The 11,758-nt window shown below is 50.7% G+C and overlaps 1 protein-coding gene across 3 annotated transcripts; it reads left to right on the forward strand.

Moving 5' to 3' along the window:
- Positions 1–5: 5 nt before the first annotated feature.
- On the forward strand, positions 6–6,413 carry LOC122388973 (vacuolar protein sorting-associated protein 33B-like). Of its 3 annotated transcripts, none has more exons than XM_043380588.1 (7): positions 6–141; positions 1,068–1,248; positions 1,368–1,554; positions 2,727–2,978; positions 3,193–3,435; positions 3,638–3,770; positions 5,244–6,413. In XM_043380588.1, exons 2-7 carry the CDS (start codon positions 1,094–1,096, stop codon positions 6,191–6,193), a joined length of 1,920 nt encoding a protein of 639 aa, XP_043236523.1. In that variant the 5' UTR covers positions 6–141; positions 1,068–1,093; the 3' UTR covers positions 6,194–6,413. The 3 variants fall into 3 exon arrangements, with proteins under 3 accessions (XP_043236523.1, XP_043236517.1, XP_043236530.1); XM_043380582.1 differs by having other exon boundaries at positions 7–141; positions 1,056–1,248; XM_043380595.1 differs by lacking the exon at positions 6–141 and having other exon boundaries at positions 685–1,248.
- The last annotated feature ends 5,345 nt before the right edge of the window (positions 6,414–11,758 follow it).

Genomic DNA, 11,758 nt, shown 5'->3' on the forward strand with positions numbered 1-11,758 from the left:
AATTATACATGTCCTGTGAAACACTGGCGAAAGGCGAAACGTGTAAACTTCGAGAAAAAGAGTTTATTTGGGTGTAACTTGACTCTGACTCTTAGTACTTTAGTTAGCGGCTCATATCAGTGTAACATCATTTTTGACTGTGTAAGTATAGCACAAATAGAATTCAATATAATAGGGCATCCACATTACTTCAACTTTGCCACTTACCAGTGATGTGGCCTGGGGGACCTACCTAGGTGAAGTTGATACAATTCTGGGAACAGCCATAAGCCAGTAGCAGTTAGCCTATCCACCCAAATTGAAATATTGGCCCTGTTTCACCGGTGATAGCAGCACGCTGCTTTTACACGTGTCAAATTGGGTTTCCATGGAAACATCAACAGGCCCATTGCTCCAACACTACCACAAGTGTGACGTCAGCTCGCGCAATTTGATAGCAGCGTGGTAGCAGCGTCCCGTGAAACACCGCCATTGAGGTTCTGCCATTGAATCCAATTCCAAATGGATACTAGTGAAATTGAAAAGTAACTTTTAGTGGTATGACAAGTAGATAAAAATGCAGGGCATTCTTGGAAGTTTCAGTTGGAGCTGTTGTCTATCTTAGAATAAATTATACTTATTTCATATAGGCAACATACCTACCTAGGAATGTACTTTTCCTGTAGCCACTAATATGAAATATGCTCTTGCCTGTCAGAAAACAGCATACCTATGCTGACAGTTACTGCGACCCATATTAGTAGAGCAGATCAAGATATCACACAAAGCCCAAAGGTTTTCTAACCTGAACCAAGGAGACATGCTATACCCACCTGGAGATGCTTCTTTCAAACCAAACTAAAACAACCCTAACCTTACCTGACCTAACCTTACTTACAACCTACAACTTACAAATGCAACCTACAGGCTACAAACCTATAGCACCTCTGACCTCTCCTTGGTAGGAAAACCTTGTGATGGCTGCTCTACTAATGCCCTGCTATCTTGTCTTTGACTGCTACCTTTTAGCAAAATATGAATCCATGCTAAAGGAGTGAGGTTTGATGTCATTTCAGACTTGTTTTCAGAGTCGCCCATCAGCCGTGCAGCCACAATGTCCATACAGGCTCTGAGTGGGGAGATGCTGCACCACCTCTCCAGAGACCAGCTGGTGCATGTCCTGGAGACCATACATGGAACCAAAGATATCTACATTGACCCCGTGCTCATGAAGCCACTGGATAGGGTCGCTGGTGCCACTCTGCTCAGGTGAGTAGATCTGGAGCAATCATTTGACTTGCCACTCCTGCTCACCCATACTTTGGAGCTAATGTATCAAGATCTTATTGCTAAGCAAGATTGTCCTGAGTGCAGCTTATATTTTTCAGAAACCATGGTGTGGACAAGATTTTCAAGTTGGAGCGTGCGGCGCCGCCGATGTCCGGGCGCCACCGTGTGTATTTGGTCCGGCCGAACCTTGTACTGGTCAAGTACATCTGTGATCAAATCAACAGCAATGCGGACGATGCTGGCGGTGGAGGACGTGGGCAGGTCCACATCGTGTTCACGCCCAAGGTAAGAAAATCCTCTGATTCAGTCGATCGAGCTGGTGGTCAGTGGCCGATGCAACTTAGCGTCGATAGGTCTAGCCCGGGTGTTCTGAACTTCCACTCATTTTTGTTCTGTCTGAACTCTGAATGGATGAGTGCGTGGCTATGGTCCTCCCGGGGGTATTTTGGTCCTCTCTCGCCAGTTGCCAGCCGATTTAAAGGAAACAGTCCACTTTCCTGAAATCAGTATTTTGCTATTGATTTATGATTTTTTATGCTCAAAATAATCATGAAATAAAATAAAACCTTTTTGTAAAAACAATTATTTTCTATATTTTAATATAGGACGAACTATATTCTATGTAAAATAATGATTGACGCGGAAGCTTATTACGCATTGACCAATCATATTGCGTAGCTCAAACCTACGCATACTGCATTGGCTGTAAGCAGCACGCTGATTGGCTGACGATGACGTGGCTGCATTCCTGTGCAAGGCACGCATTCCTCTACAAGGCACTCTTTTTTCGGAACGAGAAATGGAATATCTTCGTCTAGGGTGATCGTTGAGCCGTAAAAGCTCCTGATTTGTGCTAGTATCAGCTCAAGCTACGAAACTGCTATTTCAGCTCAAAACCCCATGTTAAAAGTGAACTATTTCCTTTAATATAGGTACGTGGCTCAGACGACGCAAATTCGCCTCTGGCCGCGAATTCGCCGACACTGAGTTTGGAGCTGGATCATGGATGTCTTATCCACCAGGCCACACTGAGAACTCATCCCACATGCCTGCAACGAAACAGAGCCATGTGAATGTGGATTTGAAGTGAGATACTCGTATATGTTCGTAATGAGAGCTTGACAACAGTCGGTTGCAAAGTTTGTTTATTTCTAATTATATTATTGTGCTTTTTGTGCCGTGCCTTTATCGGCAATATATACCGGTCCCGATATGGTAGGTATGTGTGTAAGCTGGTGACAGTTGATCAGAACCGGTTTTATGAGCATGGAATAACATCACATTGTTTCTTACTCAATACGTTAACCCGCATATTATTCATCGCCATCCGAAAAAGCGTGGTTTCGGCTGGTGTTCATAGGCATTTTAGGTTTGGCCTAAGTTCGACCTTCCTCTTTCTGTCCGCTCGGCCTCACTAGCCCGGCTTGTGACATCCCCCGTCGGCCGCCTCTGCTCAGATTCTGCACGCGTGCCGCCACCTGCTCGAAGAGGAGGGTGTGTTGGGAGTGGCCGAACTGCACCAGTACGCGCTGGACTTTGTGGCGCTGGACGCCGACCTCTGGAGTCTGGAGATGCCCGAGCTGTACCGCGACTTTTTCCTGGACGGCTGCACAGCGCTGCTGGAACCGGTGGCCCGCGCCGTCTGGAGGCTCCAGTCGCTCTGCGGGCTGATACCGCGTATACACGCGCACGGACGAGCCGCCCAACAGGTTAGAATAGTGACAGGTCCAACCAGTCACGGAGTTCTCCCTGCCGGCCAAGATCTGGCCACTATTTGTTATTTGAGTGATTTTTTACGATTTATCGGTTACGATTTATCAAGATCGTTACGGAATGTACGCTTATTTCTCAAGTTACTTTTAAAACCAACCCACCCTCCTCCTCTACAACACTATTCACGGGCCCTCTGTCTGACTCCCACAGGTGGTCTCCCTGCTGGAGTTTTTCCGCTCGGAGCTGGGTGAGCCGCGGGTCACTGAGCCGGAGGTCGGACACCTAGTGGTGCTGGACCGAGACGTGGACCCTGCAGCAGCCCTGCTCTCTCAGCTGACCTACGCCGGCATCGTGGACGAAACGTTCGGAGTAAAGTGCGGGGTGCTGGAGCTGGGAGGTGATGTGACCGGGACTGAGAAGAGTGTCAAACTGATGCTGCACAGCAAGGATGAGGTGAGGATGGTGGGAAGATGCTAAAATAAGGGAGATGGTGGGTGGCTCTTTTTCAGATCGGGAAGAAAGAGAATGCGAAGTGAAGACGGAAGGTAGGTTTGAAAGGTAAGGGCAGTGTAGTGAATGTGGTGAAGGGGAGTAATAATGTGTACGTGGAGAGGACTCTGTTTTTAATCCTTGACCGCTCTGTCGCTCTATCCAGGTGTACCGGGACATCCGTGACCGGCACTTTTCGGCCGTGTTTCCTGTGCTGCGCCAGCGGGCCAAGCAGCTGCAGCAGGCGCACTCCAAACGTCAGGAGATGAGCGTCGAACAGATGAAGGGATTCATACAGAGTGAGCAACTTCTACATACAGCGTACGCCGTACACAATAGTCGTACCGTTGTAAATGCTCTAGATATGAATTGTCACTAGCATTTATCTAGTTCTTAACCCGCGCCCTGCTGGGGGTCCTGGATTTCCACGCCCTGCTGGGGGGGGGGTGTTTGAACACCCCCCCCCCCTTGTAACTCGGCTCCTGGGCCACGTAGCGATACGCGGAAGGCGGCGTTCGAAAGAGCGTCAAAAATAATGACGAAATCACTTCGGTCAATTTTTTGGTCAGGTCAAAGGTCAGGTCACCAGAGGTCATTGAAGGCAAAATTTCGCCGATTTCCAGGTCGAATGTCGAAAATTTCCAAGAAGCCAACGCATAACTCGGGAACCAATAGAGCTACAGCGCCGCGGAAAAGCGCATTCGATAGCCCTATTAACGCCCTTTCTGAGTAATTCTCTCAGATTTGACCTAACGTCAACGGTTTTGCCTGCAGGGGGCAAAAACTGCAAAAATAGCCGATTTTTTCGAAAACAGTTTTTCTGCAATAACTTTTGACCCAAGCCTTGTACGAGCTTACTTTTACCGGCATCGTGTTCCTCTCGTCAAGACGCATCGAATGAACTATGATTTGACCTTGAAAGGTCAACTTGAAAATTTGACCTCAGGTCAAGGTCATGACCTGACCGGAAAGGGTCATGTTGCATATCAGTCGATCCGTATCGTCGAGCTGAACACATCTAAGGCGTTTTCATCGCTCTAGCATGCCTCTATCAAAAGTTATTTGCGAAAAACTGTTAGATACCATTCGTGACCTAAGATGACCTCAGGGCATAAACAAGGGTCACGGACACCATTTTCAAGTTCAGTGTGTCTAAACCACTTGTAATTCGGTGTTTGGGAGTGTTTATAATGTCTTTCATCCAAAAGAGGCGCATTTCAATTTTCTCCCATTGACTTATAATGGGGAGGTCGCAAAATTGACCTGACCTTAGGTCATCGATATCAAAATTCTGAGATATACATTTTGTACATGCTATTGCTCTTAGCAATCGCTGAAAGTTTCAAAGCGATCGGTCACTCGGTGTAGCTATGACAGACATTGAAAGTTTTTATGAGGTGAGGTCACTTCAAGTGACCTGGTGACCTGACCTTCAATGACCTTGGTCTGAAATTTTCACAACATGTGTAGAATTGATGTATGGTAAGGTGTACCAAAAACGGCGGCGCTCCGCGCCGCCGTTTTTGAGATATTCGCGAAAAACCACAAGGGGGGGTGTTCAAACACCCCCCCCCCAGCAGGGCGCGGGTTAAAGTCACTCGTTTGTATGCATGCATGTAAATGATGCAATTTTGTTTAAGCTCACTCTAGCATCCACTGCCTTCGTGTTGGAACATTGGCTACGAACTTGAATTGTGCTTAAAAACGAAAATACTGTCAACTGCTATTAATGACTGATTTCACATATACACCTTCCACCGTCCGTTCCCCAGGTCAGCTGCGCGAGGTACAGGCGCAGCACATGTCTCTGGGTACGCACATCGGCGCCTGTGAGGCCATCATGAAGCGCAAGACGCGCTCGTTCGAGGAGCAGCTGCGGGCCGAGCACAGCATCGTCGACGGCCTGGACATGCGGGAGAACCTGGCGTTCATCGAGCAGAACTTGGCGCGCCAGTCGCCGCCGCTGGCCACCCTGCGGCTCATGTGCCTGTACTCGATCGCCCAGGGCGGAGTGCCCAGCCGCGAGTATCAGTCGCTGGTCACGCAGTTTGTGCAGAGCCACGGCTTCCACCACCTGGTGACGCTGCACAACCTGAAGCGGCTGGGACTGTTCACCGAGCAGGCGGGCGGGTTCGGCTCGGGGCCCGCACCCGGGCCGCCGCCGGCCGTCGGAGACGGACAGCACGGACGGAGCGGAGCGCTCGGCGGTGGCGCCGCCACTCGGCTGCTCTCCCAACTACCGGCCGGCGTGCTCGGCGGCGGCCGACAGACGGCGCAGCTGGCTCAAAAAGTGGCGCAGAGCGTCAACCTGGCGCGCCAGAGCGCCTTCAAGACGGTGACCCGGAAACTGGCGCTGATCCCGGAGTCGTCCGACAACTACGACCTGCGCACGCCGCCGGACGCGGGGTACGTATTCAGCGGCGCGTACATCCCGGTCTCGTGCGCCCTGCTGCGGCTGCTGCTGGTGGAGGGCTCGTGGGGCGCGGCGGCCGAGGCGGCGCTGCGCCTGCTGCCCGGGGAGACGGTGCGCCGCCGGCAGACGGACGCCGAGCCACCGCGGGTGGTGCTGCTACTGCTGCTGGGCGGTGTGACGATGGCCGAGGTGGCCGGACTGCAGCAGGTGGCGCGCGCCCTCTCTCACCGGCTAGTGGTGCTGACCACGGCCGTCGTCACCGGTAACACGCTGCTGGAGGGTGTGGCGCGTGACAGGGCCGCCGTCTGACCGGCCGGCGAGGGTGGACGTATGCACTAGCTGCCTTTCAGTCTCGCCTGTGATGGGGCTGAACGGCTGGCATATACGAGGGTCAAATCCTGGTAGGACTTCAGTGTGGCATTACCCTGCACATGTGATGCGTGACCTATGCCGTGCCCGGAAGGATGGCCATCCTGCGGTACTGTTTCGGCTGTGACGCCAGGGAACGTTCAACTACCGGACCCGGAACGCCCGATGCCATTTAACCCTCGCCCGTAAACGGCGATCTGCCACCTTCGCCCATGCAGGGGGGGGGGGGGTTGGTGCGACCCCCCCCCTTGGCGTTTGAAAACGGAGCGTCGTAGAGCTTAGCGGAAAAGACCAACGGATTGCTCTCGCCGAGATCTCGCGATTGGTGGTATATTTTTTGGTCCTAGGTCAACATTTGACCTACTTTTGACCGGTCAAAGGTCAAATTTTCGGAAAAATAGACTTTTTCAAATTTTCCGCGGCGATTGCGGCAAAACGGTGGGAGATATCGACTTGAAACATTCACTATCGTGTTCCTTGATCAATTCTCTATCGTTTGGTATGTATTTCGTTTCCCTAGCTCTAAAAATGGCGCGTTGGGAGCGCCGGAAGTCGGCAAGGTCACAGTCGGCGGCAGAAATTCGAAAAATCAAAATTTAAATTTTTGAAATCTGATTGTATTTTTGGATTTGGGATGTCCATTTGCTCCCTATAGAAGCTAATATTGCTGCATATTCCCATTGAGGTGACAAGAATTAGCAAAATAGTGGTTCGGGCGCTTTTCAAAAATAGTACCGGACGCTGTTCCTCTTGTGACGTCATAGCTCCGTGACCTGACCTGACCCGGTCAAGTTTCTTATACCATATGATAGCCAATACTTGCCCCAACATGCATGGGAAGTTTCATCACGATCCATCAACCGATGTCCGTACCACCGGCAGGAAACCTCGGGCGTTGGCACTCAGTTTGTGAAAATCCGGCCGGAGGCTGTTCCCTTTGTGACGTCATAACTCCGTGACCTGACATGACCCGGTCAAATTTTTTTATCAAAAGATGCGCAAGGTTTGCCCCATAAGGTACCCAAAATTTGGCGGCGCTGCGCGCCGCCGTTTTTGCACTATTTCCGAAAAACCTCAGGGGGGGGTTGCACCAACCCCCCCCCCCTACATGGGCGAGGGTTAAGTGGTAAATGGTGCGCCGATTATAAGGTCAAAGTGGCCCCCAGACGAGTTTTAAAAGGGGCCATCAGCTCATACAAAACGCGTCTTCCCGGGGGTTGTGCTTCGTGGTGAATACGGAACTATTTGGGAATGTTGTGCTAGTCGTTTTGACTAGTGCTTGGGAGTGTCACCGTATCAAATGAATGCTGATTATAACTTGGCGTTGGTTATTCCATCCACCATTCCATCTGTAATGATCTCATCCTCTCATTTTTGTTGAATTGTATGTTCGTTGACCGCCAATTTAATGTGTGCATGTTGTAGTCATGCTTGATGCTACGACTAATTGTCTTTGTTGAGATTGTCATTGAAAGTAATGTTTGTTCTCTAAACTGGTTGTTTTGGTGTTATTTGATATGACGTACCAGCGTGCCAGTGTGGTTAAACTGTTGTGTGATAAGATAAATGTTCTAGGTCAATTTCAATTTTTCCGTTGCCTTAGACTGTTTGCGGGGTAAATGCTAATTATTATACCTATTTCAATAGTTGTGGTGTGATATTTGTCTGGGCAATACAAGTACAACTGCGTTATAATTTCGCCTTTAGAGTTCATCCACATGTTCCCACAGTTTACAACCTACAGCAGTAGGAAATGCGACAAGCTTGAGGCTATCAACTTGACGGTGGAGAATTGCACAACTGATAGCGCGAGCAGACATACCGAGTTTACATCGCACTGCACTGCTGAGGCTCCTTCCGGCTAATTTCCGGACTCCGCTAACGCATATTTGGACATCACTCGGCTCTTTATCCTATCTCAGGGAGCTATTGCCACCTCGGAACGGTATGATGAGCACTAAAAGCCCGCAGCTTTCGGAAATTGTCCAACTTCGCATTCAGCTGAGCCGGTAGCCGTTTGATATGGTGATGACTTGTTTGATGGCGTTCCGTTGATTGACTGCTTTCTGTTTGCCCTGATCGGATGAAAGAGAAAATTCAATTGAATGCCTCAAGTAAGCCCAACTTCAATTCGGTTTGGCCGATGAGAAATCTCGGGAGTGGTGCGCTGTGCAGCAAAGACCGCCTCCAGTGGGAGTCGACGGCACAAGTCGCGAATAAGAACATCCCGCAGTGAAAACAACGCCCCCGGTGACACCTGTGTTTGCACCGTCCGCATCCTCGGTCTCCTGCCCACAGTGAGCTGAGCGGAAAACTCAGAGAACTCGCCGGTGGAGCAGATAGATGGGTAGCGTGGTGGCCTGCTTTTGACAGAGTTAAAACCGCTCTAGAGCACGCTCAGTAGGTAGGTAAGGTACTGCTATTTTATCCATTGCATTTTTACGTGTGAATCGTAAAATGTTTGGACTTAAATGCTAATTACAGGGCATTTGAATAATGTTTCCCGCTTGTCCATTTAACTTCGTCTCTCAGTCCTTATCTTCCATGAGCTGTCACGCGAGTGAAGCCAAATCTCGGCGGTAGGGAAAATTCGTCCGACCGTCACGTCCACGACATCATCCAGCCAGGGCCAAATCAAGTTTCACAGTTCATATCCTGCTGATGCAGTCTGCCCTATTGAATCCTATCTTCTGGGAAGCCGGCCGGGGCGGGTCGAGCCACCGGCCCGGGAGCGGCCCGGCCGGTGGCTCCTGTCGGCTTTCGCAGATAATTACCAAAGTTCACGGCCGGATGATGGCCACCGAACCCGGCCGGGTCGTGAGGGCCACGGCTGCGCCAAGTTGGGTCCTTCCGCGCCGGCTTTTCGCCCTGTTCTGCCTTCGTGCCGGCCGCTCGCCTCCCGGCTCCTTGCGCCGCTGCAGAGCGCGGTCAGGTCGTTGATAACAAATGATCCCCTCTGATTAATCGTGCGTTCCACTTACCCGGCGCGATGGGTCACTGGGCTCGCGGGACGGCCGCCGAACTTGGGCCGCCGCCATCCGGTATGAGCGGTGAACTATACGCCGGGCTCAGCCTATGTTTGTGATCATCAGGACTTGCTGAAACTTACACAGATAGAGCTCGCACTAATTATGCAGCGAGGCTGTTTGTACGCCAACCCTGCATATTGCATATTGTGTTGTTTACCTTTAAGCACCGAAGAGTCTTTCGTGATACGTTTTAATTCAAGGCACATTCGAGGAGAGGTGCCCGCTCGGCGACATCACCTAGCTTTTCCTACATAACAGACGGGATTCTACGGTATTCCCCTACCGTTGTCGTAACAGGGTGGCCGTCCTGTAGGTATACGCCAGTACCATTTGCTGCGAGATTTGCATACAGCTCCCCAGAGAGGCCTGCCGGTATGCGAGCCGGCCCGTGTCGGTGACATGTCATCTCGGGGTCATTACCGGCCGGTGTGATCAAATATCCGCCGCGGTCATTGTCATTCTGTGGCGGCGACCGACCGACGCCGGTCCATCCGGGAGCTAGCCACCGCCGCCGCTGCGCACCGCGTTCCAATATCGTGCACTCGCCAGGACAGCACAAACATGGGAGCTATAGGCGGGCGATGCCGGATGCGCACAAGATTACACCGGCGGGCAGTGTGGGCTGCCGCGACACATGAAAGTTGTTGGAAGAAGGTTGGTGCCGGCGCCGCAATCGCCTGTTGTGGTCGTTTTTTGGGCACACTGGTAGATTGCTCATCGGGCGTTCGCGTGGCTAGCGAAACTCGTGGGTAACTTAGCTAAAAAATACCCGCAGACGGCGATTTTTCTGTTGGTGTCAAACTTGTCTCCATGGTGACCTGACCTTAGATCAATGGGTCTTGAAATTTTCAGAGAATGTGTCAAAGGATTGTCTGATGCCCATAGGCCTAGGTAAGTACCTACCTACACCATATATGTAGGGCCGAATTTGGCGATGCGAGCCGCCTTTACGCTTCCTTTGAAAACAAAAACTTAGGGAAGGTTTCATCACCTGGCTGGGCAAGGATTAAAACTTCAAGGATGATCGCTTATTCATTATTCAAACACGCGTTACCTACTCTCATTGCTACCGCGGCTCTCGTCTCTCGGCAGCCACTAGCTCAGCACGATCCTCCCCGGTAAAATCTGGCGTGGTAGACTGCGCCGTATTACACCTGCATGTTGCGGTACAGCATAACATCTGCCGTATCCTCTGATGCTGGACGCTCGTTCAAATGCTCAGGAACAAGAGACTTGTCAACGAATATTGACAGGCAAAATGAATAATGTTAAGAATAGGTACACAACGCCTTCCTCATTCAAGCTGAATGGATGATAACAAAAAAAAAAATGCTAATTGAGTCATCGCCACAAAAAACGCAGCAATTTAAGCCTCAGCGTCCTTTTTTAGTCTGCTTTCTCTCTCTCTCTCCCCCCCCCCTCTCTCTCTCTCTCTCTCTCTCCTCACTCTCTCCCTCTACGTCGTTCCCTCCTTCCTCCCCAATGCCCATTTCATATTTTGTGTCCTATCTTGCAGAATATTCCTAAATCTTTCTCCGAAACTCCCGGTGTCCATTAGATAATGCCGGCACGCTGCGCATCGCCTGTTAATCTCCCGCCATACTAAGTGTCTGAGCAGTCGCATATTTTTCCCATTTTCAGAATAATGGAGTCGGCTATTGGCGTCGATACTTGGGCCCCGCGAGGGTGGTTACTGTAAGCCGGCGTGGGACTGCCGGGCCGGCTGGGCTTTGGATGAAAGCGCGGCAGTGCACAGCGGCTTGCAGCACCTCTTCTATCACAGCAGAGTGTCACTGCCACAGCCGGATACTGTCGGGCGGTGAGGGCAGCCGCTCAGTACCATTAGAGCGGCATCATCAGCAGTCGGAGCCGAGGCCGACAGCCGAAAATGTCCCGGCTCCGTCCCGAGGTAAATTGATGTCGTCTCACTGTCCTCTGAGAGCGCTCCGCCGCCCTAAATCGCTCCTGAATATGCAATGTTATGAAGCATTTTGGTTCGCCAATTTTTCTTCCATGATCATTTGTTCTGTCAGATTGTCTGTCATGTAGAAACCTGCCATCATGTTCCGCTTTCATTTACGAAATATCTGGTCCCAAAACACATTTTTCGTAAATCAGGCGGGTCGCGCTTTATAGAGGTCTGCACCGGCCGGCTGCAGCCGCGGCTGGCTGCAGCCCCACGGCTGTGGGCCGGGGCGGCTGCAAATATCTCCAAGAACACGGCTACGGCTGTGGCCACGGCTGTGAGATTTCAAGCTCAATCTTAAGTACTCAAATATAAAATTTTAAATCCTTAATCTCACATTCTGATAAGCAGTCTAGCCTGTAAAAATCATGCAAAGGATGCCCAGCAACATTGAAAGTGGTAAAGCCTTTGAAAACCTGTAATGGTTTTACCATTTGTTGTAGGGGAGTTTGCACTCTGGTACAGAATACTAATTATAGGTACCAATTGTTCCTTCATCATCAAGAGCTT

This window comes from Amphibalanus amphitrite, unplaced genomic scaffold (genome assembly GCF_019059575.1).
Source record: "Amphibalanus amphitrite isolate SeventyFive unplaced genomic scaffold, NRLGWU_Aamphi_draft 000018F_arrow, whole genome shotgun sequence".
Lineage (NCBI taxonomy): Eukaryota > Metazoa > Arthropoda > Thecostraca > Balanomorpha > Balanidae > Amphibalanus > Amphibalanus amphitrite.